General features: G+C 38.7%; 1 protein-coding gene and 1 non-coding gene across 3 annotated transcripts in view; one reads left to right on the top strand and one right to left on the bottom strand.

The window, feature by feature from the left end:
- Nucleotides 1-27,102, top strand: part of USP32 (ubiquitin specific peptidase 32) — a 199,205-nt gene that overhangs the window by 88,947 nt on the left and 83,156 nt on the right. For both annotated transcript variants that reach the window (XM_040244123.1, XM_040244124.1), the window contains exons 3-5: nucleotides 13,453-13,558; nucleotides 16,964-17,082; nucleotides 21,251-21,410. In XM_040244123.1, coding sequence (XP_040100057.1) covers nucleotides 13,453-13,558; nucleotides 16,964-17,082; nucleotides 21,251-21,410 — 385 coding nt within the window. The remainder of the gene's footprint in view (nucleotides 1-13,452; nucleotides 13,559-16,963; nucleotides 17,083-21,250; nucleotides 21,411-27,102) is intronic.
- Nucleotides 7,044-7,150, bottom strand: LOC120867523. The gene has a single exon (XR_005721945.1). It is a non-coding gene; the product is annotated as a U6 spliceosomal RNA (small nuclear RNA).

Genomic DNA, 27,102 nt, shown 5'->3' with positions numbered 1-27,102 from the left:
GCTCCCCTGTCCTTCACCATCTCCCAGAGTTTGCTCAAATTCATGTCCATTGAGTCACTATTGCTATCTAACCATCTCATCCTCTGCTGCCCCCTTCTCCTTTTGCCTTCAGGCTTTTCCAGCATCAGGGTCTTTTCCAGTGAGTCAGCTCATCACATCAGGTGGCCACAATATTGCAGCTTCAGCTTCATCATCAGTCCTTCCAGTGAATATTCAGGCTTGATTTCCTTTAAGATTGACTGGTTTGGTCACCTTGCAGTTCAAGGGACTCTCAAGAGTCATCTCCAACAAAAAGTGTTTAATAGTTGGCAGATTGGCACTTCTTTAGACCTATTTTTTCCAAAAAAGATGTAGAATTTTTAATCAACACTCTTTTGTATTTGAGTTTCAGTGAGATTTGCATGACCCTATAGGGACTTCTCTGTAGCTCAGATGGTAAAGAATCTGCCTGTGAGGCAGGAGACCAGGGTTCAGTCCCTGGGTTGGGAAGTTCCTCTGGAGAAGGGAATGGCAATCCACTCCAGTGTTCTTGCCTGGAGAATCCCATGGACAGAGGAGCCTGGCAGGCTACGGTCTGTGGGGTCACAAAGAGTCGGACACGACTGAGTGACTAACACAGCCCAACTCTAATTATCCAGTCCACAATTTGTTATCTAAAATGTGTTGTTATTGATATGAGACCTTGTCAAAAACTTTCCTAAATAAAGTCAGCATGTTCATCTTAATTATTATTAGTTAATTTAATCACTGTACCATTTTAGTTTTCTGGAACATGATCTTTGTCATAACATGGACTGTAATTAACTTTTTGTAACTTCTAGGCTAGCTTTATAGCTAGGCATATGAAGAAATTGGTCTACTTCTTATGTGATCTCTTAAAGGGAAAGGTGTATTTTAAAAAATTTTACTTTTCAGTTTTTTTTCTTCTATTTTTATTTTTCTTTTTGGCTGCACTCAGTCTTCATTGTATGTCCTCTGGAGGGGATGACAGAGGATGAGATGGTTGGATGGCATCACCGACTCAATGGACATGAGTTTGAGCAAGCTCCAGCGAGTTGGTGATGGACAGGGAAGCCTGGGATGTTGCAGTCCATGGGGTCACAAAGAATTGGACACAACTGAGCAACTGAACTGACTGATATATATATTTTTTTAATTTTCAGCATTTTTTCTTCTGTTTTTATTTTTGGCTGCACTGAGTCGTCACTATGCGTGCAGTCTTTGTCTAGTTGCAGTGAGTGGGGGCTGCTCTTCCCTGGGGTATGAGGGCTTCACATACGGTGGCTTCTCTTGTTGAGGAGCACAGGCTCTAGGCACGCAGACTCAGTAGTTCTGGTGCACGGGCTCAGTTACCTTGCAGCATGTGGGATCTTCCTGGACCAGGGATTTAACACATGTCCTCTGCACTCTGCATAAACAGGCCGATTCTTAATCGCTGGACCACCAGGGAATTCCTCTACATTTATTTTTTTTAAAGTGAAGCAATTTTTTTTGGTCACACAGTGCTGCTTGCTAGATCTTAGTTCCCTACCACAGATCAAACCCGGGCCCCCTCCAGTGGAATCTTGGAGTCCTAACCACTGGACCTTAAGGGAATTCTCATAAAAATTCACTTTTATAGAGATTTGAATTGAATCCTTTTTCAAAATAGGTGTAGAAAAAATATAAGAATTGATACGTTAAATTATTATTAGAAGATTGTTTCATTCACTTGAAAATAGTTGCTTCTTATGGTAAAACAAAGAATATGTCAAGTTGACCTTTTGCCAGTGCTATAGACTGTTTATTTTCCAAATTACATTCATCTCATCATTGCAGGATAATCTGAAGCATAAAATTAGTTCAAGTCTAAATTTGATTTTGCTAAGATTTCTGTATAAGATTCAAAATCATTTGACATAAAAACAAGTGGTATCTGTATAAATTTGATCTAAAAGGACCTACTTAAGGAGAAAACAAATGATTTGTCTATTATAATTATCTTTGAAAATGTGTTTTTCTGATATCATTTATATAAAGAGGAATAGTGAGTGCTGAATAGCAATAAATAGTCACATAGAATCCCTGGCCCTTATATAACTTACAGTTTTCTCAGGAGAAACAGATAATAAGCAAAACATACAAGGTGAAAAATTGCCAGTCTTTTAAAACTCCCAAATGACTATACTTTGTGTAATTTCGGCTTTCCTTTAAGATAATATAAACAGAAGGATATATGTCATTAGATCTTTTGATCCTAAGCATCCAGAGAATCACTTAAGTTTCCTGAAATAATGGGTTATAAGTAATACAAGGCTTCCCTGACGGCTCAGGTGGTAAAGAATCCACCTGCAATGTAGGAGATGCAGGAGATGTGGGTTTGAGCGACTCCAGCATTCTTGCCTGGAAAATCCTATGGATAGAAGAGCCTGATGGGCTGCAGTCCATACGGTTCAAAGGAGTCTGACATGACTGAGCATACAAGAAGATAGAGATCTTAGACTACAGCTATGTCTGGTTTCAACACTGAAATGAGCTCACATTCAGAAGAAGGGAATGGACTTGAGGAGCTTCAGAACTGTCTAGGATTTTATGTATTTTAATTATTAGTATGTCCCATGAATCTACTCCTAATTTCTTATAGTTGTAGCATTTTAATGGAAAGCTTGGCACAATGGGACTGTAGCTGCCAACAAACCTGGATAGTGGGGTGAAATGTCTGTTTTCTTAAGTGCACTCAATAATTAAAAAAATATTTGTTGTCTGTGATGAAGCACTAAAAGATTTATTGCAATCTTTAAGATCTAGCAGAAGCATAAAGAAATAAAGCAGACTGAAGCATTCTGTTTTTTGAATGTGCAACTGTGTTTTTTAAAATTTTTATTTATTTATTCATAGCTGCTTGGGGTCTTCGTTGCTGTGGAGGCTGTTCTCTGGTTGCCCGAGAGCAGATGCTACTCTTTGTTGCGGTGCTTGGTTTTCTCATTGCCACGGCTTCTCTTGTTGCAGAGCACAGGCCTCAGTAATTTTGACACATGGGCTCATTAGCAGTGGCTATGAGCTACTCCAGAGCACAGTCTCAGTAGTTGTGGTGCAGGGTTTAGTTGCCCCGTGGCATGTGAGATCTTCCTGGCATGCGTTCATGGTTAGTCACTCATTCATGTCCATCCATGTTGTAGCAGATTGCAAGATTTCATTCTTTTTATGGCTGAGTAGCATTCCATTGTGTAGGTATATACACACACCCCACATCTTTATCCATTCATCTGTTAATGAATGCTTAGGTTGCTTTCATATCTTGGCTATTGTAAATAATGCTATGAACATTAGGATACATGTATCTTTTTGAATTAGTGGTTTTGCTTGGCAGTGTCAAATCTTTGGCACTTAACATATCAGAAAGAGCTCTGTAAATCAGTACTGGAGTAATGGAGGGCATGCTTAGTTACTCATGCAATTAGGTACTTGGCCCCAAAGTGGTGACTGTCATTTCTCTATATAACCTTTTAGCCAGAAGTTGTTATACAGCCCTGTTCATATGCAAGAAGCATGGGGGAAATGTTTCCATGCCTTATGTGCCCAAGGAAAGGGGAACTACGTTTGTGAGAGCATCAGAAGTCTCTTTTACAGATATCTAGGTCCAGTATTCTCATGCTTTATGTACTCAGAGCATAATAAAGAAAATTTTCATTTATTTGGCTATGCCAGATTTTAGGTGCGGCACACAGGCTCTTCCATCTTCATTGCAGCATTTGTGTTCTTTTAGTTGCAGCATGCGGGATCTTTATTTGTGGCATGCGAACCTTTAGTTGTGGCATATGGGATCTAATTCCCCAACCAGGGATCAAACTTGGGCTGCCTGCATTGGGAGCACCGAGTCTTAGCCACTGGCTGCTGTTGCTGCTAAGTCACTTCAGTCGTGTCCAACTCTGTGCGACCCCATAGACGGTAGCCCACCAGGCTCCCCTGTCCCTGGGATTCTCCAGGCAAGAACACTGGAGTGGGTTGCCATTGCCTTCTCCAATGCATGAAAGTGAAAAGTGAAAGTGAAGTCGCTCAGTCATCGACTTTTCGCGACCCCATGGACTGCAGCCTGCCAGGCTCCTCCGCCCATGGGATTTTCCAGGCAAGAGTCCTGGAGTGGGGTGCCATTGCCTTCTCCGCTTAGCCACTGGACCACCAGGGAAATCCCTAGATTCCCTTTGGAAGTTATCATTTAGAATTATCTTCTTGTTATCCTAGTTCTCTGTTACCTTAGTTCAGTAATGTCCTCTAGAAAGGAACATTGAAACATTGTTAATATTGAAACATTTAATCTGTATCAAATGCAATGATTAACTTAGTTGGAGATGAAATGGAAAAGATTGTATATATGTGGGAGTATTAGTATACATTCTTTTGGGTTTTACTTTCCTAGATCTGTCCACTGAAAAGTTTGAGAAACAGTCAGTAATACCCAAGCAGCAAGCACCCTTAGTATCCTGATGGTGATCTCTAAATAGAACTTCCCACTTAAAAGAACCAGGCTGCTTGGGGAAATGTCTGATTCTAGGTTTGGGTCAGGAAATTTATAAAGTGAGCTTAGAATATCTTGTTGTACTAGAAAGGAAGGAAAGTGTCAGACAGTACTTAAGAGTCATAAAAACTGGATTCAGGAGCCAGTTTGAAGAATGGTCTGCCTCTACAAAGGGACAGGGAAATTGATCATGGCTAAACTAAGTATGAGTGTAAGGAGACTGAAACATATCAAATATATTTTTTAAATTACCCCTTTTAAGGGGATTAAGGGAGAATGGAGGATGTGTATATGTGTGGCTGAGTTCCTTTGCTGTTCATCTGAAATTGTCACAACATTGTTAATCAGCTATACCCCAACAAAATTAAAAGTGCAAGAGAAAAAAAATGTACACCTTTTGGATATAGGTTTCTAAGACCACTCCCAGATTCATGATTCAGAGGAAGGGCTCCTAGGACTGAGCATAGTCATACCCAACTATTCTGATTAATTATCACAAAAGGATACAAAGCAAAATTAGCAAAGAGAAAAGGAATATGGGGCAAAGTCTGGAGGAGACCAGGTGTAAGCTTCTTCCATTCCTCTTCAGAAGGGGATATACTTAGTTTCTCTAGCAGTAAGTTGTGACAACAGGTGTGAAATGTTATCACCAGGGACGCTCTTTAGAGAGACACACATTGCTTAGGGCTTTTATTGGAGCTGGTCACCTGGACACCTTCTACTTATCACAGGCCAAAATTCCAAACTTCCAAAAGAAAGCAGATGTTGAACATGAACCACGTTGTTTTCATAAACAGTTTAAGCAGTTAACCACATTTAACATTTAGGGAACAGTTAGATTCAGGAAGTCTCCCCCAAATCCAAGTTCACAGATACCAGTCAAGGGCCAAACTTGAAAGCGGATTTAAGGAAAACAGTCTCAGGTAGTCTATATTTTCTTTTTCTGCACAGATACCTCTGAAAGATGCTGGGAAACCAACTCATATTTTAAAAACTGGTTAATGAAGGAAAAGAAGTACATCTCAGGGTAACCAAAAAGAGAGATAGGCAGTCATTATGTGCCTCCTGATGAAAATACAATAGCACCAACTGGGAGATGGTTCTTGCCAAAAAATATAATTTTAACATGATCAGTTTTCTGGGTCTAACTACCTATTTACAGGAAATACAGAGGACAGACAATACAGTCATCAAAATGTAGACCTTCGGAAACTCCCTAGGACAAATGTCTTTGTTTCGTCAGCGAATAAATTGTGTTGAAAAAGAGGGGGAGAGAGAGAAAACCTACAGATCCAGAGAGTTAAGAGACTAGGTAGGAATCAGTTATATATTTTAGATCTTAAGTTGAAAAAAAAGATAGTTGGAGAAATTTGACTACTAACTAGATATTTGATGATACTAAGGAATTTTTGTTAGTATTTGTTCTCAGTCCATTTTTAGGCTGCTATAATGATACCATGTTCTGGGTAGCTTATAAACAGAATTTTATTTCCCATAGTTCTGGAGGCTGAGAATTTCAGGATTAAGTTGCCTGCAGATTCCGTATCTGGTGAGGGCCCACTTCCTGGTCATAGATGGCCATCTTTTTGCTGTGTCCTCCTGTGGCTAGAGAGGTAAAGGAGCTTGCCTGGGTCTCTCATTTATGAGAGTACTGATCCCCCTGAGTACCGCAGCTACTGAGCCCACACACTGCAACTACCAAAGCTCGTGCATGCCAGAGCCCATGCTCTGCAGCAGGAGAGGTCACCACAGCGAGAAGCCCGTGCACTGCAACTGGAGAGTAGCCTCTGTTCGCTGAAACAAGAGAAAGCCTGCTCATCAATGAAGACCCAGGGCAACCAAAAATAAATAAATTTTCAAAAAAAGACCCCCTGTCCCATTTATAGGGCTTCGCCCTCATCACCTCCTGAAAGTCCCATTACTAGGTTTCAACATAGGAATTTGGGAAGAGAGGAATTTTTTTAGTTTGATGATGATATTATATGTTATATTTTTAAAATATATTGTGGAGAAAGACAATATTTTCATATCAAATTAAGAATAAATTATAACAAGTTTTAAAATTTTATTTACTTATTTAAAAAAAATTTTTGTAATGGAAATAAAGTTGATTTACAGTGTTGTGTTAGTTTTTGGTATATAGCACAGTGATTCTATACACACACACTATTTTATATTCTTTTATAGGACATTGAGTATAGTTCTCTGTGCTGTACAGTAAGACTTTGTTGTTTATCCGTTCTATGTGTAATAGTTTGTATCTGCTAATTCAAAACTGCCAATCCATCCCTTCTCCCTTCCCACCAGTGACAACCATGAGTCTGTTTCCTGTTTCTGTGAGTCTGTTTGTTTCATAAGTAAGTCCATTTATGTCGTATTTTTTATTTTTTTAAATCTGTTCTTTGGCCACACTGTGTAGCTTGTGGGATCTTAGTTCCTCATCCAAGGACTGAACCTGGGTCCTCAGCACTGAAAGCACAGAGTCCTAATCACTGGGCTGTCAGGGAATTTCTTGTGTCATATTTTAAATTCCACTTATAAGTGATACCATAGTATGAAACCCATCGTGAATTTGCATGTCATCCTTGCAGAGGGGCCATTCTAATCTCCTCTATATCATTCCAGTTTTAGTATATGTGCTGCTGCAGTGAGCACTGCAGGTTGTTTTTGTTTTTATTCAAGCATACAGTTAAGAGTTTGTTGTTGTTTAGACATTTCTAGAAAAATCAATTTTTCATTAACAAATTTAGACCAGCTAAATTTGATGTAAGAAGACTAGATTTGTTAGTTCAGAAACTTTTGATATGAACAAAAACCAGCTGACAATCAAATATCTATAAAAATTTAAATGGAAAACTTTGATTCTCTTGAAAATTATATAAAATGAATGAAAATTTGAAGATATTAATTTGGTTCTTTTGACTGTGAATCAAAATCGTTTAAAAAATGTGATAGCGTTTACTCAGGAAAAGTTGTATCCAAGGGCAAAGCCATGAGCTCATCATGCTGAATTAATTCTTACTGATAAACAGAATGGAGTCAGGCTGCAGTCTGCCTTCTGCCCTAAGAGTAGCCTTTCTCACACAGGGGCTGCTCTCCCACCTGGGTTCTAGAGTGAGAAGACATGTGACACATAGCCTCGTAGGACTGGAACTAAGGCTCAGGTAGTCAAGTGATTTGCCCAAGATCACGTAGCTGGTAAATTGGTAAAGCCTGGCTTCAACTCAGGAATTCCTGACCCCAAAAGCAATGCTATGAAACAGTACGCATCACTTACTGCTTTCCCCTAGGAACAGTGGCTTATCCTTGTACTTTATGTCCAAAAAAATGCTAAAAGAAGGATGAGGATCATAGAACATCAGTTGAAACGTGACACAGTCTTTCCTTTACATTGGACACCTACGTACATCTGCCTTTTTAACCTTCTAACTATATGGAGAGGGTTAAGTTCTTTGTATATTATAGTATAAATCTTTCTCTTTTAAAATGCAGACTAATTCCCCAGTCTTCTCAACTAATCATATTATTTACTGGATGATATCATTGTCTGAAAAGAGGCTAGTGAGATCATTACCATAAGCATCAATTTTACACATTAGTGTAACAGTATGCCAAAGTCTCAATCCAGATGTTAACGGCTACCAAATGTTTAAGAAAATATGTTTTTTATTCTTCATTTTTAATAGCTACAGAAAATTATTAGAGGGATTTTAAAATAAAGTTCTTATAACAGATTATAGTAATAAGTTAACACTTACGTGCCTTTTAAAAAGTAGCATCAAAATACCCTTGCTTATCCTGTACAGCCTCTGTCAGTGGATCCTTAGAACAGTGTAATGAACATGGCACTTAATATTTCATTACTGTTAAAGTATTGTCAGTTATAAGGTGACTGTTGATATAAAAATGACTTCTGCAGAGTGAAAGAAAGATACTACACATTTAATGTTAGATGCATAATGATTTCTGGAACATTAATAAAAGGTGGAAAATACATTCATCTTAGAATTCAGGGGATGTGGTAATTTTCTTGGGCCTGCTTTCATCATCTGTTAAATGAACTTTTGAACTTTGTGGTTTTAGAAAGTTATTGCTGTTCTTATATTTTGGGCATGAGGGACCACTATATTCATTCCAGCATTCCAACCAGATGTATTCAAAACAAAATCTACAATTTACAGATCCTTGGAAAACTGAAAAATCATATCTTACTCAGACTTTCTTGGTTAAGTTTACATTTACGACTTTGTTCTCTGTATAAAAGCCAGTGAAGTGACCACATTATCAAGTTAAAGTGGAAAGAAAGGGATGCCAAAAACATAGTGTCTGTAGATTGGGTTTGTGAATACTTTGAAATTTCTTTTGTTTAATCTTCAGTATATTTGACCAAAATGGTATACATCCTGCTGGTGATGTTTTTCATTTTATATGCTAAAGAATGTGTATAATTGTACTGTGGAACAGTGAAGGGGTTAAGAGTTCAGTGTTAGGAACCTCGGTTTCAATCTTGATCCTGCTGCTTCATTGATGTATGACTTGGGAAAGGTTATTTCAGTCTCCTTGGGCTCTAGTTTTTCTCAGCCATAAAATAGGGACACCAGTAATATCTCCCCCATGGAATCATCTTGAGGTTTAATACTGGTGAAGCAAAGCACTTGGATTAATACCAGACTTCCCTGGTGGCTCAGGTGGTAAAGAATCTGCTTACAGTGGGGGAGACTGGGTTCAATCCCTGCGTCAGGAAGATCCCTCGGAGAAAGGAATGGCAACCCACTCCAGTATTATTGCCTGGAGAATCCCATGGACAGGGGAGCCTCGCGGGCTACAGTTCATGGGGTCGCAGAGAGTCAGACATGACTGAGCAACTAACACAATAATAGGTATATGCCATATAATAACCATTTAAATGTATTAGCAATTGTTTTATAATAATTTATTAATGGAGTTGATGTTGGATTAAACACTTATGTGCTGTGATTAATTTCTCACTGGCAATGTGAAGACTGAGCTACAACATGGTATAACATTTTAGAATACACTAGTAAACTTCCAATTCCTCTGTCCCGTGTTCTATTGTTGTGTGTTTTACATATGCTATAAACACATTAGAATTTTACTGTTATTCCTTCCCTAGTAGCTCAGCTGATAAAGAATCCGCCTGCGATGCAGGAGACCTGGATTCGATTCCTGGGTCGGGAAGATCTGCTGGAGAAGGGATAGGCTACCCACTCGAGTGTTCTTGGGCTTCCCTGGTGGCCCAGATGGTAAAGAATCCACCTGCAATGAGGGAGACCTGGGTTCGATCCCTGGGTTGGGAACATGCCCTGGAGAGGGGAACAGCTACCCACTCCAGTATTCTGGCATGGAGAATGCCATAGACTTTATAGTCCATGGGGTGGCAAAGAGTCGGACACAACTGAGCAACTTTCACTTTCTTTATTCCATTAGCCAGCCAATTATCTTTTAGACCAGTGAAAAATAAGGAAATTTCATGTTTACTTTCATTTATTCTATTTCCTACTTTTTTCTTTGTGTTGATAGTTATTTTGTTTGATATCTTATTTCCTTCAACCTGAAGTACTTTCTTTTACCCTTTTATGTAGTATACGTTTGCTTCTCTGTTTTTTCCTGAAAAAGTCTACTTTTTCTTTTTAAAAGGTATTTTCATTGGGAATAGGATTCTCAGGTGTTTTTTTTTTTTTTTTAATTGCTTTAGAATTGTCATTCCACTGTTGTCTGGTTTATGTAGTTTTTGATGAGAAATGTTTTTCTCAGTGTAATGCATTTTTTTTCCTCTGGTTGCCTTAAAGGTTTTCTTTTTACCTTTTGCTTTGAATAGTTTGGATACGATTTGTCTAGCTGGTTTTGGGGAGTTAAAAGTGTGATTGTCCTACCTGTTCTCTGAACAACTTATATATGTGGTTTTGTGTCTTTCTTAGTTTTGGAAATTTTTCAGCCTTTATCTTTTCAGCTATTCTATTCTATTCTCTTTTACTTCTCAGATTTCAGTTGCATGCATGTTAAATCATTTGGTATTTTCTCACAGCCTTTGGATTTTCTGTTTTGTCCCCTCCCATCCCCACATATTTTCCCATCTGTGTTTCGTTTGGATAATCTCTAACTTGAGCCTGTTGAGTTTGCTGTTGAGCCATTCTGGAGCTTTATAAAACTCTATTTCTATGTTTTTCCTTTGTCAGTCTGTGAGGTTTTGGGTTTTTCTCTGCTTCCTTGTGTGACTTATAATTTGTGGTGGGAAGATAGATGCTTTATATAGGACAGTAGAGACTGAGCTAAACAGTATTTATGCCTGGCTGAGTCTTCCACACAAGCAGTTGCGTCAGTCTAGACTTCAGCTGAGCTGGTTTTTTAGTGTGTTGTTACGACTACCCGCAGTGCACACCACAGGCTTCAAATTCCATACTAAGGTTTCCTCTTTTAGATTAGAGGCCCGTTTGCCAGGGGAGATTTGTAATGTCTGCTCTACCTTTAACTTTTGATCTTATTTTCTCTTTGGTACTGTACCTCAGAGAAAATCTCTCCGCACTCTTCCCTCTCTTCAGCGGTAGACTGCTGTTATTGATTGCTTGGTGTTTGCTAACACAGTGGTGGAGGTTGGTGAGGGGTACCAGGGTGGGGGATTCTCTGTTGTCCGATTGCTGTCTCAGTTTTAGGTGGTCCTTACGTCTCTGCAACTTGGAGGGCGAGACTTTCTCACTGATTTTGCCTCTTGCCAAATGGTAAGGGACTTTTAAAGGTCTGTGGCTATGATGTTTTCCTGACCCTCCCTTAGAGATAGAGGATACCTCCCTCTTGGGCTTCCCTGGTGACTCAGACAGTAAAGAACTTGCCTCCAGCAATGCTGGAGACCCAGGTTTGATCCCTGGGGTGTGAGGCTTCCCTAGAGAAGGAAATGGAAACCCACTCCGGTATTCTTGCCTGGGAAATCTCATGGACAGAGGAGCCTGGTGGGCTGCAGTTCATGGGGGTCACAAAAGAGTTGGACACGAATGAGGGACTATCGCTTTTTCCCCTGGTTATGCAGGGGCCAACTCGAAATAGTTACTCTACAAAGTATGCGTGTTACATTCTTTTTATGTTTCGTATGTTCTGACTTGGAAACCTCTCCCTGTGCCAGTTTCTGCTGAGTCTGCTAGCAGTGGCCCTGGAGACACACAGTTTCTAGCATCAGCTGCCATAGTGTTGTTAAATATATTTATAAATATCATGTAATGAATATGTATTTTCATGTGTTGACTCTTTAAGTTTTATTCCTTGAATTATCTTTAATCATGTATTTTAATGACAAATTCTTCTTGGCAGATACTAGGTCAGGTTTTTTTCTTTTTTAAATCACACAGCACTTCTAACACCAAACGTGTGGAGTTTTTCCCCCCACATCAATCAGTTCTCTAACTCTCTGGACACCAGCTGGGTGTCCTATAAATCAATTCATTTCTGATACTAACTACCCAGAGTTAGTGCAGATGTCCAGGTCTGCCCCCCACTTCAGAAGATGCCAGTTTCAGGTCCCCAACTTCTTCTGCTTCTCACCAATCAGCTGTAAGTCAGGGGTTCCCATGTATCCCTCCTGGGATTCAGTAATTTGCTAGAAAGGGCCCACAGAAGTCAGGAAGGCATTTTATTTACTGTTACCAGTTCACTAGAAAGGATACAGCTCACAAACAGCCAGATGGGAAGAGATGCACGGGATGGTGGATAGCGTGGGGGCGGGGACAGTTTGGAAGGAGATGGTGCACAGTCCTTCCATGTCCTGGTGTTCCACCCTTCTTGCACCGTGATATGTTCACCAACATACCCAGAGTTTACGGCTTCTTCTGGAAGTTCCATTACACAGGCGTGTTGGTGGTTAGCTCCATTTTCAGCCCTTTGCTCCTTCCCTGACTCTGGAAAGTGGGGGTGAAAGTTCTAACCCTCTAATCACATCATTAGTTCCTCTGACTACCAGCTCCCATTCTAAAGCTTTGTAAGGACCCGCCAAGGGTCACCTTATTAGCATAAATTCAGGTGTGGTTTAAAGAGGCTTATTATCAATAACAAAAGATGCTCCTTTCATCTGTGGTGGTGGTGGTAGTGGTTTAGTGCTAAGTCGAGTCCAGCTCTTGTGACCCCATGCCAGGCTCCTTGTCCATGGGATTCTCCAGGCAAGAATACTGGAGTGGGTTGCCATTTCCTCCTCCATCTTTCATCTGTATCACTCTGGGAATTCCAAAGATTTTAGAAGCTCTTGTGTTGTTTTTTTTTCGGAACGTGGCAGAAGACCAAAATACGTTTGTTACATGACAGTATCACACCAGGCTCTCAACACGGGACTGTTCAGTGAATGAATTTGTTACTGCTGTTACTATCACTTTCTTATGAATAGCTTTTCTTCTTTATTTCTATTATAATATTCAATTTTAAGAGTATAAAAATGTCTTTTTTTTAACTTAAAAGTTGAATATATTTAATGTACAGCATTGTATAAATTTAAGGTGTGCAGCATGTTAATTAGGTACATTTATATATTGTAGTATAATTGCCATTGTATTTCTGAACATCCGCTTACAGAATGTTGATTTTTGAAATCAAAATGATGTGTAGACATTTAACAGAAGTTGAAGGAGGTTCTCTGATCAAAATTCTTATCACATTATGGAACTATTGAAGGGAGAGAACTTATCTCTTTGGACTTGGATGAGGACTCCCAAGAGAAAGAAAATTCAGTGTGTCAGCCAGTGATAAATATACTTTAGGATGGATACAGTATATTCTTGAGTGAGTGTGATGACAAGGTATAAAAGAGAAAGAAGAGGGAGAAATTTAACATCATTGCGCTGAATTTTACCAGGACCTTGTTTGGAGATGGAGATAAGATTTATTAAAGGTGATGATACCAGCCTCAAATTCCTCAACAACTGAAATGTCTAAGGTCGGCTTTACCATTTATTTTCTCCTAGGTGATTTATTGTTCTTTTGGTGGAACATCCAAAGGACTGCACTTCAATAACTTAATAGTTGGACTTGTCCTTCTTACAAGAGGCAGAGATGAAGAGAAAGCAAAATGTAAGTACTTTAATTATCTCAAAATGTTAAAATACTACATTTATGTACAGAATAATATACCTCAAAATTTTGATGACTGTCAAAGGATTTGAATTGATGTTTCTTCAAAGAAGATATACAAATAGCCAGTAAGCCCTTGAAAAAATGTTAAACATAAGTAGTTATTTGGGAAATGTAAATTAAAATTACAATGAGATACCACTTAAGTGTAAGATAGATAATGCAGCCACATTGGAAAACTAACTGGCAGTTTCTCAAACTGTTAAACATTGAGTTTTCAATTTCATTCCTAGATATATACCCAAGGAAATTGAAACCATATATTCATTTTAAAAAAAGTTCATAACAGCACGTTCATAATGGTTACAAAATGGAAACAATCCTAGTGCCCATCAACTGATGCAGTTATCATAAACAAAGTGTAATATAACCAGCAGTAGAATATTGCTTGACAGTAAGAAGGAATAAAGTACTCTGAAAGAGCAGAAAAGACTTCCTTTCCAGGTTCTTTGGCTGATTTAATAATTAAGTTGATGTAAGACAGATTAACAGGAGAAAACCAAACACTTTTCATGCGTACGTATTTGTTGTAGTCGTTCATCATGGCTTTTCTTCCAAAGTGCAAGTGTCTTTTCCTTTTGTGACTGCAGGCACCACCCACAGTGATTTTGGAGCTCAAGAAAATAAAGTCTGTCCCTGTTTCCACTGTTTCCGCATCTATTTACCATGAAGCTATGCAACCAGATGCTATGCTCTTAGTTTTTTGAATGTCGAGTTTTAAAAATCAGCTTTTTCACTCTCCTGTCACTCTCATCAAGAGACTCTTTAGTTCCTCTTCGCTTTCTGCCGTTAGAGTGGTATCATCTCCATATCTGAGGTGGTTGATATTTTCCGTGGCAATCCTTAGTTCCAGCTTGTGATTCATCCAGCCTGGCATTTTGCATGATATACTCTGCATATAAGTTAAATAAATAGGGTGACAACATACAGCCTTGACATACTCCTTTCCCAGTTTTGAACCAATCCATTGTTCCATCTCCGGTTCTAACTGTTGCTTCTTGACTTGCATACAGATTTTTCAGGAGGACAGGTAAGGTGGTCTAGTATTCCTCTCTCTTTTAAGAATTTTCCACAGTTTGTTGTGATCCACACAGTTAAGGGCTTTGGCATAGTCAGTGAAGCAGAAGTAGATGTTTTTCTGGAATTCTCTTGCTTTTTGTATGATCCAGTGGATATTGGCAATTTGATCTCTGGTTTCTCTGTCTTTTCTAAATCCGACTTGAACATCTGGAAGTTCTCAGTTCATGTATTGTTGAAGCCTAGCTTGAAGGATTTTGAGCATTACCTTGCTATCAAGTGAAATGAGTGCAGTTATCCATGACAAACTTAGGCAGTGTATTAAAAAGCAGAGACATCACTTTGCCAACAACAGTCCTTATAGTCAAAGCTCTGGTTTTTCCAGTAGTCATGTACAAATGTGATAGTTGGACCATAAAGAAGGCAGAGTGCCAAAGAATTGATGCTTTCGAACTGTGGTGCTGGAGAAGACTCTTGAGAGTCCCTTAGACTGCAAGGAGATCAAACCAGTCAATCCGAAAGGAAATCAGCCCTGATTGTTCATCGTAAGGACTGATGCTAAAGTTGCAGCTCTAATATTTTGTCTACGTGATGTGAAGAACCAACTCATTGGAAGAGACTCTGAAGCTGGGGAAGATTGAGGGCAAGAGGAGAAGGGGGCGGCAGATGAGATGGTTAGATAACATTACTGACTCAATGAACCTAAGTTTGAGCAAACTCCAGGAGATAGTAAACGACAGGGAAGCCTGGCTTGCTGCAGTCCATGGTGTCACAAAGAGTTGGACTCGACAATGAACAACAAATTTGTGTTGTTATTTAGTTGCTGAGTTGTGATCCACATAGTCAAAGGCTTTAGTGTAGTCATTGAAGCAGAAGTACGTATTTTTCTGGAATGCTTTCTCCATGATCCAGCAGATGTTGGCAATTTGATCTCTGGTTGCTCTGCCTTTTCTAAACCTAGCGTGTACATCTGGAAATTCTTGGTTCACGTACTGCTGAAGCCCAACTTGAAGGATTTGAGCGTTACCTTGCTAGCGTGTGATATGAGCACAATTGTACAGGAGAAGTCCAATACTAAGATATTAACAGAGTTTTGTTCCCTCTGAAATCTACAGGGAGGAATCCTTCCTTTTTCCTAACTTCTGATGGTAGCCCTCAGTGCTTGGTGTTCCTTGACTTGCCAGTTGCTTCCCTCCAGTCTCTCACTATCTCATCACATGGTTTCTTTCCACTGTTTCTGTCTTCTCAGTCATATTGAATTAGAACCCAACCTAATAACCTCATCTTAATTTGATTTTATCTGCAGAGACCCTTTTTCAAATAAAGTCACATTCATGAGGACTGGGGGTTAAGACTTCCAACATTTTCTTTGGAGGGGGGAGATATAATTTAATCCGTAACAGATGGTCAGAGCCTTCCAGCAAATATCCCCCCTAACGGAATCAGCCATGGCATGTGGGTGGGCAGGCAAGGAACCCAGTGGGCCTTCACAGGAATAGAATGTCTCTTCTTTCTATCACCTATGTTTCCAAATAAATTCAAATTTTGTGGTAGTTGGAGATTAGGATTTCAGCATATCTTTTGGGCAGATGCAGTTCAACCCTTAACAGCAGTATTTCAAACATTATACGTTCTTCTACCCAACTTTATTTCTTACCGTGTCATATTTGTCCCAGATCTTGTTGTTGTTGTTGTTTAAAATTAAAGATCATGGCCAAGCCAAATAAATGGTATACTATACAGATTTTTCAGTTTGCTTTTTGTACTGAAGATTATTGATATTTACCATGTTGGAACATTAATTCCTATATTTTAATTGCTATATAGTATTTCATTGTGTGTGTGTCTCAGGTTACCTATTTTTTTGTTGGTAGACCTTTATCTCTTTTTCCCCTCTAAATTTCGCTATTACAAAGATTGCTTCAGAGTATGTTGTACCTCATGCAGATATGTATGAGTTTTTCACAAGTGGAGGTGGAGTTGCCCAGAAATTGAACTTCTAGCATAAATCTTCATCTTTACATTTTGGCAAGATACTCTCCAAGGTGTTACAGTAATATATATTCATTAACAGTATATAAGAGTTCCAGTTTATCCTAGTTTATTGCTAACACTTTGTATTGTCACACTTAAACATTTTTTGCAAATTTGGTATGTGAAAAGATAGCACATTGCTGTTGTAATTAGCATTGTTTTTTTTAAAGGGATAAATTGTATATTTATAAAATGCTTGGTCACTCAATAATTGTTACCTTTCTCTTTCCTCCCTACATCCACCAGGGTACTTTTAATCTATGATAAAATTAATTCCTTATTTCTTTTTCCTAGACATTTTTAGTCTTTTTGCAAGTGAATCCGGGAGCTATGTTATACGGGAAGAAATGGAAAGAATGCTTCATGTGGTGGATGGTAAAGTCCCAGATACACTCAGGAAGTGTTTCTCAGAGGTAATTTTAAAGATTTACATTGCATCCCTGTGGACAGAGTATTAAATCTTAGTTGTATAATGAGTTTAGCTGTGATGAATAGACGTTTATGTGGGCATATTCTTGACATTTTTGTATTTAATGGTTGAAGTTTTTTAACGATTTGTGTGCTAGACTCAAAGGTCCATAATACTTACTACTGCTGTGTTTGTGAATCTGAAAATCCCCAGTTCTACTGTAAAGGCAACTATCTCTACTTGTGGTGTAATGAAACATACTCCCCCACTTTCACACCAGCATGCACACACACACTCACAGGTGATCCTGCAGACACCTGAGCATTGCTTAAGTTGTGGTGCTCTTCATTGCTTTTCATCATGAGCACGTAGAAATAGCACTCATTGGCCTTGAGCTATAGGTGACCTCTGTGATCCATCAATGCCTATTTTATCATAAATGCATTTTATATATAATTTATTTTTTTAATTGGTTTGCATACTGAAATATTTGGGTTTTGAAAATCGGTCATTTTCCTGTTTTCATAAATAATATATTTTCATTGTAAAAAAAAAACTTTAACAACAGAAAATGTGTATCTTTAACAGAGAAAATTTTTCTTTAATTTCTTTTCAGAGGTCTGCTCACATGGTAAAAGTCCCAAAAGGTGGCAAAATAAAGCTCTTCTACAAGTTTTTGATCCTTTCCTGCAGCACTCAGTGCTGTGTAATTTCTTGTGGCCATTTGATCCACTTCCATTTCACAGATAAAAGAGTCTTTCACTGCTGTTGGTTTTATTCAGAGCTTTTATTCCGTTTAGTTTAGTCACCTTCCTAACTATATAAGCACTGATTATTAATACTCCAGCCATGTGCATATATCTGGTTCTGATATCTGTTTGGACTCTCTGGCTTTAGCTTTTCATCTCTCTGGCTTTAAGTTTCCTCTGTGTTGATAGCACCTGGAGATTTCCCTTTGTTGCTTTTCAGCTTAGCTAAGCAGTTTTTGGTAATAGTTATGGTATTACATTTTACTCAGCAATTCTACATGTTTGGTGCTAAAAGGATTGTCTTCCTGCATTTTTGGTTGTCTAATTGACTGGAAGTTGCTGTGATAGTATTTCAGTACCTTAAGACAAACTAGATTATGTTTTTTGTTTTTCCTCTCTAAAATTTGCTGGCCAAATTTTATTAGAAAAAGAAAAAAGAGTTATCTAATCTTTGCAAGCCTGATAAATTGGATTTTTCACAGAAATATCAAGTGGTTTGCTTATTTTAGGGGAGAATGTATATTTTTTTCATTTTAATAAGGTTTATGCAGACATCCCTATTTTATAGACAGGGATTTAATTTGGTTAGCCACCCAGTTCTCTTAAAATTTAGGCACAATAGCAGGTACATATACTAAGATAATAATTAGTGCTGTACAGAAAAATTAAGTAGACTACAGGAGATAGGTGGTGATAGGGAGGCGATGACTAGGTGTAGGTATTTTGTTATGGGATGGTTAGGAACAGCTTATAAGAGAAAGGGACATTAGAACAAAGAATTTTAAGGAAATGAGTATGGTAGTAAATGGATAGGGAAGTCTTATGTGAAGAACAAGGTCTTTGGAAGAGAGGAGATCAAAGAAATGAGACGCCAAGGTTTGGGGATACTCATGTGTATAGCTATTTACATCATTAGGTACTTATGGTTGTTTAAAGAAAAAAAAGACTGTGAATGGGCTAATTTTACCTAATTCAACTATTTGATGTATTTACCTACATAATTTTTGAGTAAGGTATGTGATGTGATCCACAGTCTTGTTTTTTGAGTTACTATGTTTCCAGTAACTTGAGATGAAGGAAATCCACATAGGAGTTACATTGGTTTTTTTCTTATTGAATTTTTTTGGTTGTTGATTCTCATGGTAGGAATTCATACTTTATATTGCTCTTCAAAGATGTATCAGTTTCAGAAGTTTGTTTGTTTTTAATTGCCTTTTTTAGTACTGGAAGTTTTTTTCTAGACTGCTGTTGTGACAGTTTATAAAAAATTTCCATTTTGCTTATTTAGAGCCATGACTCAAGAACATAGAAAGTCATGTTTGACAGATGGGATTTTAGTACTGCCAGTTATATGGAGTGATCCTAATGGGCAAGCAGATTTGAGAGGTCACTTTGTATTTCACTAAGTTGCCAGGCAGTATATATAGTGTGTAATTCAGGCACAGAGACTTTGGAGCCTAGACTGCTTGGGTTCAGTTCTATCTGTGCCACTGTATAACCTTGAACATACAGCTTTCAGAGCTTCAGTTTTCTCACGTGTAAAATGGGGATAATAGTATGTCCTATTATTGCTTGAGGGTTGCTTGAGGATTAGATGAGTAAAAAAATACTTAGAATTGTGCTTAGGGAATTGTAAATACACATTAAGTATTAACTGTATGGGAAGTTGTTGGAAGCACCTATTATAACGGGCAGTTTTTTCTTAGCGGTACATGAAGGTGTGTCTTATAACAGCATCTTAGCTTCATAAAACCGTTAAAACCATCATGTCCACTGGATATAAGACGCTTTTGATTAATAAGATGTGCTTTTGGGTATTACTATAAAGAACAGAAAAACTACCAGTTACAGTTATTATTGATTTTAAGACTTATCCCAACGTCAGAGATGTTAATGTGTAAAAATGTGCCTTAGCTTGTGGAATTTATACTGCAACCCCTCTTTGTAGACCAAATGTGGATAGAAAAAGAAAATGGGTCTGATCCTCTAAACATGCAGCAGTGTCCTCATGTCCCTGCAGAAAGTCTGAGTGCTATAGTCCTCCATTTAGAAAGCTAAGACTTCCAGTGTTGTCTTATTTATTTATTGGCTATGCTGGGTATTCGTTGCTGTGTGTGGACTTTCTCTAATTGCATCCAGTGCGGGCTCTTTGTTGCGATGCATCAGTTTCCCATTGTTGTGGAACACAGATTCTAGGCCCATGGGCTTCAGTAGTTGCAGCACGCAGGCTCAGTAGTTGTGGCCCATGGGCTTAGTTGCTCCTTGGCAAGTGGGATCTTAGTTCGCTAACCAGGGATCCAACCTGTGTCCCCTGGCAGGTGTATTCTTAACTGCTGGACCACCAGGGAAGTCCCTCCAATGTTGTCTTGATTGCTTGGATTGTATTGTTAAATATTCTGAAACCATGAAACTAAGCATATTACTGTACTTAATAGGATGCTACTAACAATATAGAAATTATTTCTACCGCAACTCTTTTAGGTTATAAGTTATTTGTATCACTTAATGAGCGACTTCACTTTCACTTTTCACTTTCATGCATTGGAGAAGGAAATGGCAACCCACTCCAGTGTTCTTGCCTGGAGAATCCCAGGGACGGGGGACCCTGGTGGGCTGCCGTCTGTGGGGTCGCACAGAGTCGGACAGGACTGAAGAGACTTAGCAGCAATAGCTCCATCAGGATTATAGCTACTAGGCTCCTGAGTGTGGTTCTTCATTGTATTTCTATGTGGGTTGCTTCTGCCTTTTTCTCATAGAAATATCTGGCCCATACTCTTGTCTTCCAGTCAAAGAGATTGACTTGCACAGCCATATGATGTTTTTTCTCAGCCTGGATGCTTTTTTTTCTCCGCAGATTTAGCAAGACAAGTACTTGGAAAGAAAGCAAAGAAATAGAAACCTCCTTGCTTCTTTTTGTATTCTAGTTGACTTGTGAATGTATGTTTTCAGTGATGACTTTTGGAAGGGGACTTCTGGATAGTTTTTAATTTACCAATGAAATTTAAAACATTATTCATATTCCATACACATTGATTAAAATGTGCTAATTCTAACCAATGGAAGTGTTGAAGACGCAGGATAAAACAAATGAAAAATTGCTTTTATTAAGTATTGAAAGAAATGCAGTTTACACTGATTGCAAGATGTACCTTAGCAAATAAAATGTGACTTAGTAGAAATTCACTACTTTAATGAATTGATAAAATAATTTGCAATTACCATATAGGTTTTATGCAAATAGAAATTCTGAAATAGTTATATTTGAAAACAGTTTTTTTCCCTATAATGATATTTAGATTATTCTTCCTTTATAGATAGTAGAAGGGAGTAAATGTCAATTAAATGCAAATTTAAAATTGTGTAAGTTCCAAGTAAGGCACCTTAAAGTTTAACTAAACCTGTGTTTTCTTGTTTTAATTTTAGGGTGAAAAGGTAAACTATGAAAAGTTTAGAAATTGGCTTCTTCTAAACAAAGATGCTTTCACCTTCTCTCGTTGGCTACTGTCTGGAGGTGTGTATGTGACCCTCACTGATGATAGTGATACTCCCACTTTCTACCAAACTCTGGCTGGAGTCACACATTGTAAGTAATGGCATTTTATTGTGCTCTGTTCACTTTTTAATACAGTTGCCTGGTAATATGAGAATATGCCTATTATCAGTGTGGCTTTCTTTTTCTTCCAAAGTGTAATAACATGGAATGCTGGAGGCTTGAGTACATAACTGAAAAAGATAAACTTTTTTTTGTCTACTCACTGAATACTTTCGTACTCCAAATGTGTAAGTTTTTTTCCCCCACACCAAGCAATTCTCTGGTGCTCTGTGGACACCAACTGGGTGTCCTACACTTTAGTTCAGTTCTGACACTGTCTGCCTGGGATTAGCACAGACCCATCCCACAGGTTTAGATCTCAGTCCCAAAAGACTGCCCCCTGCCCTCCCGGCTTCAGATGCCAAGTCCAAATTGTGACCTGTGCTTCTGACTGACCACCTGAAAATGAGACTTCCCATGACCCTCTCCTTGGGTTTGGTAATTTACTAGAACTTCAGGAAACATTTACCTTTACTGATTTATTATATAATAAAAGCTATGTTAAAGGATACAGATGAACAGCTGTGTGAACAGATACATAGGACGGAATCTGGAAGGGTCCCAAACACAGGAGTTTCTGTCCACATGGAGCTGTGTTGCCCCCTTCTTGGCATGTAGATGTGTCTAGATGCTCTCCAGACCCTGTGCTTTGGGATTTTTGTGCAGGCTTTGTTACATAAGCATTATCAGTTATTAACTGTATTTCTAAATCTTTTCTTCTTTCCAGAGAATGGGGAGGAATGAGGTTAAAAGTTCCAAGTTTCTAGTATATGGTTTGGTCTTTCTAGTGACCAGCCCCTTTCCAGGAACCTACCGAGAGTTACTTCAGGTATCAGAACAAAAGATTCCTGTCACCCAGAAAATTCTGAGGGATTTAGGAGCTCTGTATCAGACATTCCTGTCACTCAGGAAATTAAAGAAATTTCCTCAAAAGAGAAAATATTAGCAAGAACTGGGATCAATATCACTTATTTCACAGCAGCCCTCTACTAACTGTTCTTAACCAAGCTATATTAGTTCCTAGGGCTGCTGTAACAAAATGAACACAATCCATAAACTGAAAAAACAGAAATCTACTCTTACAGTTCTGGAAGCTGAAATCAAAGTGTTAATAGAGTCATGTTCCCTCTGAAGATCCCAAGGAAGCATCTTTCCTTGCCTCTCCCAGCTTCTTGTGAACCCAGGCTTTGCTTGACTTGTGGCAGCATAATTCTAGTTTCTGCCTCTGTTTTCATATAGCCTTCTGTGTGTGTGTGTGTCTGTCTTCTCCCCTTCTTTTATTTTTTTATTTTTTATTTTTTTTAATTAATTTATTTATTTATTTATTTTTAATTTTTACTTTACAATTCTGTATTGGTTTTGGCATAGATTGACATGAATCCACCACAGGTGTACATGCGTTCCCAAACATGAACCCCCCTCCCACCCCCCTCCCCATCTCCCCTTCTTTTAAAGACACCACTCTTTGGACTTAAGGCCCAGTCTAAGTTTAGGATGATTTTAACTCTAGAGCCCTAATTCATTACATCTGCAAAGACCCTATTTTCAAGTGAGGTCACATTCTGTGATTCCAGGTGATAATGAACTTTTGAGGGATGCTGTTTAGTCCACCACAGCACAGGCCTAAGTGTCAACTTCTGCTGTTCTTTTCTGTGGTTACAGAATGGACGTACTCTGGGCTTTTGCGTATGCTACTTCTTAACACTAGGAGGAATGCCTTTGCCTTTTATTCTCCCTGCAAACCCTAGTCATCCTTGAAGATTTAAGTCACATGCTGCTTGCTTTCCATGAAATGTTTTCTTGCCTTCCTGTGAGAAATCATCTCTCCTTCCTCTGAACTCTCATAACATTTTATTTTGTACTCTTCTTGGATGAACTTACCACTTTCATCTTTGTATTATAATTATTATAATTATTTATAATATTTTATTTATTTGTACATCTCATTTCTCTTAAATCATAGAGAGTTTGTATTATTCTTTTATTCACTTTCAGTGTCAAGCCTTAAATAAGTATGTTTGTTGACCAAGTAGAGGACCTTGGGTATCAAGCACTGTTTGTATTTATTTTTTCTTATAATTTATGAGTTGGCTACTAATTATTCACCAGCTGCTTTCCCTCTCATTTTTATTCCATTGTTACCAAAAATTCTGACACATAAATCCTGGCATGAATAGGCAATTAATTTGATGCTCCTACTTTTTCAGCACAACTGTCTTTATTTTGAGAGGAAAGCCTTTTTAAAAAACTCATTTTGTATAAAAAATTAGGAAATCTTTTTATACTTTAAGCTCTATCATTGTCAGTCATATGGATGTTCTGCTGAACTCTTGCTTTCATTTGTAATTGTATGGTAAATTATTTTTCTATCATTGGCTAAGGATGTGATTACTTTCCTTGAATGACTCATGTTTTAGAAAGAAATGTTCTGACACTTAATAAAATGGTAAACAAGACTTTAAAAAATTATTTACTTTTGGTTGCTCTGCATCTTAGTCGCTGTGCTCAGGCTTTCTCTAGTTGCCGCATGTGGGCTCTAGGGCTCTCGGGCTCTAGGAGTTACAGCGCACGGTCTTAGTTGCTCAGCATGTGGAATCTTCCCGAACCAGGGATGGAACCTGGGTCCCCTGGATTCGCAGGTGAATTCTTATCCACTATACCACCAGGGAAGTCCCATAAACAAAACTTTGTTCAAGACTTTTGCGGTAGCATATTGCAGTAGTGGAGAGAGATTGGTCTTACCTCCAAATATTATAAGGAAAGCAACTTACAGCCAAGGAGCAAGATGAGGTGATCAGTGGAAGGAAAATTACTAAGAGAAATCATCAAGGGTAGGGGAATTCTTACTAAAAGCCGGCCAAAGACTTATTCATTAAATATGGGGTATGAGGAACTTGATCAGATGTCAAGGGTGGGGGATGATACAGCAGGATTCTTTGCTAAGATTCAGCTGGGCAGGGCAACGTCAGAATAAGGGGCCAACTTCTGAGCCTAGTAGAAAAGAGGGCTCAAAGGAGTGGGACTAAATTTTAGTCAAGGTGAGAGTCTCTGTCAGCTGGTTCAAGTTGAATTAGTTCTGACGCACTTTGCAAATGCAAATGCTGCTTCAGTTCAGTTCAGTCGCTCAGCCGTGTCTGACTCTTTGCGACTTCATGAATCACAGCGCGCCAGGCCTCCCTGTCCATCACCAACTCCCAGAGTTCACCCAAACTCGTGTCCATTGAATCGGTGATACCATCCAGCCGTCTCATCCTCCATCATCCCCTTCTCCTCCTGCCCCCAATCCCTCCCAGCATCAGGGTCTTTTCCAGTGAGTCAACTCTTTGCATGAGGTGACCAAAGTATTGGAGTTTCAGCTTTAGCATCAGTCCTTCCAGTGAACACCCAGGACTGATCTCCTTCAGAATGGACTGGTTGGATCTCCTTGCAGTCCAGGGGACTCTCAAGAGTCTTCTCCAACGCCACAGCTCAAAAGCATCAATTCTTCGGCACTCAGCTTTCTTCACAGTCCAACTCTCACATCTATACGTGACCACTAGCCTTGACTAGACGGACCTTTGTTGGCGAAGTAATGTCTCTACTTTTCAATATGCTATCTAGGTTGGTCATAACTTTCCTTTTAAGGAGTAAGCGTCTTTTAATTTCATGGCTGCAATCACCATCTGCAGTGATTTTGGAGCCCCCCAAAATAAAGTCTGACACTGTTTCCACTGTTTCCCCATCTATTTCCCATGAAGTGATGGGACCAGATGCCATGATCTTCGTTTTCTGAATGTTGAGCTTTAAGCCAACTTTTTCACTCTCCTCTTTCACTTTCATCGAGGCGTTTTAGTTCCTCTTCACTTTCTGCCATAAGGGTGGTATCATCTGCATATCTGAGGTTATTGATATTTCTTCCGGCAATCTTGATTCCAGCTTGCGCTTCTTCCAGCCCAGTGTTTCTCATGATGTACTCTGCATATAAGTTAAATAAGCTGCTTATTGTTTGTTTTCCAAAGCACTGTATCAAAGATTACAGGCTTATGTAAATTTAATCAGTCAAAATTACTATCAAAATATTAAAAATGTTATCCCATTATGTGGCTCCATTTTAATTTGAAATGATCTTTTCAGTTTAATTTTTTATCAGTTGGGAAGATTTGGGGATTTTTAATGGTCTCTAAAAGTACCTGCAAGGAGATCCAACCAGTCCATCCTAAAGGAGATCAGTCCTGGGTGTTCATTGGAAGGACTGATGCCGAAGCTGAAACTCCAATACTTCAGCTACCTCATGCAAAGAGTTGACTTCATTGGAAAAGACACTGATGCTGGGAGGGATTGGAGGCAGGAGGAGAAGGGGACGACAGAGGATGAGATGGCTGGATGGCATCACTGACTCGATGGACATGAGTTTGAGTGAACTCCGAGAGTTGGTGATGGACAGGGTGGTGCTGTGATTCATGGAGTCGCAAAGAGTCGGAGACGACTGAGCGACTGAACTGACTGAAAAGTACATTACCTTTGCCTTGTTAACAAATATTTTTATCTTGAATTTATGCATTGTTTCATCTGAAATAATGACCTAATTTCTAAACTGAGTGGCTTTTTCCTAGGCTCATTGTACCTACTAATATCTCTGCAGCATTTTAGTACTATTGACAGTTTGCTTGAAATTCTCTTCTTCCTTAATTCTGAAACATTGTAGTTTTATTTCTCATTGATCAGCCTTTAGCTCTATTCTATTCTTAACTGCTTTTGCTTCATTACAGCCATTTCTTTTGCTTCATTTATCCTTCATGTCTTTGCAGATGATACCTAGATGAAGTTTACTGATCTTGAGGTATCAAACTGTATATTCATTTTAATAAATACCTCCTGGATATATATTCTAACATCTTAATTTCATATCTAACACCTTTCCTTACTTCAGTCCATTAATAGGTCAAAAAAAGCAAACATCCTGTTCTTCCTCCTATGATTTTTTTTTTCTCTCCTTTTTAAAATTGAAGTATAGTTTTTGCTTTTGTTGTTTAGTTGCCAAATTGTGTCCAACTCTTTTTGCAACCCCCATGGAATCTGTAGCCTGCCAGATTCCTCTGTCCATGGAATTCTTCAGGCAAGAATACTGGAATGGGGAGCCATTCTCTTCTCCAGGGGATCTTCCTGACCCAGGGACTGAGCCTGGGTTTCCTGCATTGAAGACAGATTCTTTACTGTCTGAGCCACCAGGGAAGCCCTTAAATCTTTATAACTAGGCTCAAACATTTTTATTAATCAAAATAGGAAACATTAGTCAACTTATTTTCACCAATGAGAAATAAGTTTGTTTATTCCTCTAGTATAAAATCCTTGCTTCACGATTCGATGAACTCTTGGAAAGCATTTTCTGGATCCTGCTGGTTGTGAAAGCATTTTCACTGCAAAACAAGTTGTTGAGATACTTCAAGAAGTGGTAGTCAGTTGGCTGAACATCAGGTGAATGTGGCAGATGAGGCAAAACTTAATAGTCCAATTCGTTCAACTTCTGCATTATTGGTTGTGTGATAGTTGGTCGAGTGTTGTTGTGGAGAAGAATCGGGCTCTTTCTGTTGACCAAAGCTGGCTGCAGGCACTGCAGTTTTCGGTGCATCTCATTGGTCTGCTGTGTATAGTTCTCAAATACAATGGTTTCACCAGGATTCAGAATGCTGCGGTGGAGCAGAGT

The sequence above is a fragment of the Oryx dammah genome, unplaced genomic scaffold (assembly GCF_014754425.2).
Source record: "Oryx dammah isolate SB20612 unplaced genomic scaffold, SCBI_Odam_1.1 HiC_scaffold_8, whole genome shotgun sequence".
NCBI classification, from domain to species: Eukaryota; Metazoa; Chordata; class Mammalia; order Artiodactyla; family Bovidae; genus Oryx; species Oryx dammah.
This window is presented reverse-complemented; position numbering and strand designations above follow the sequence as displayed.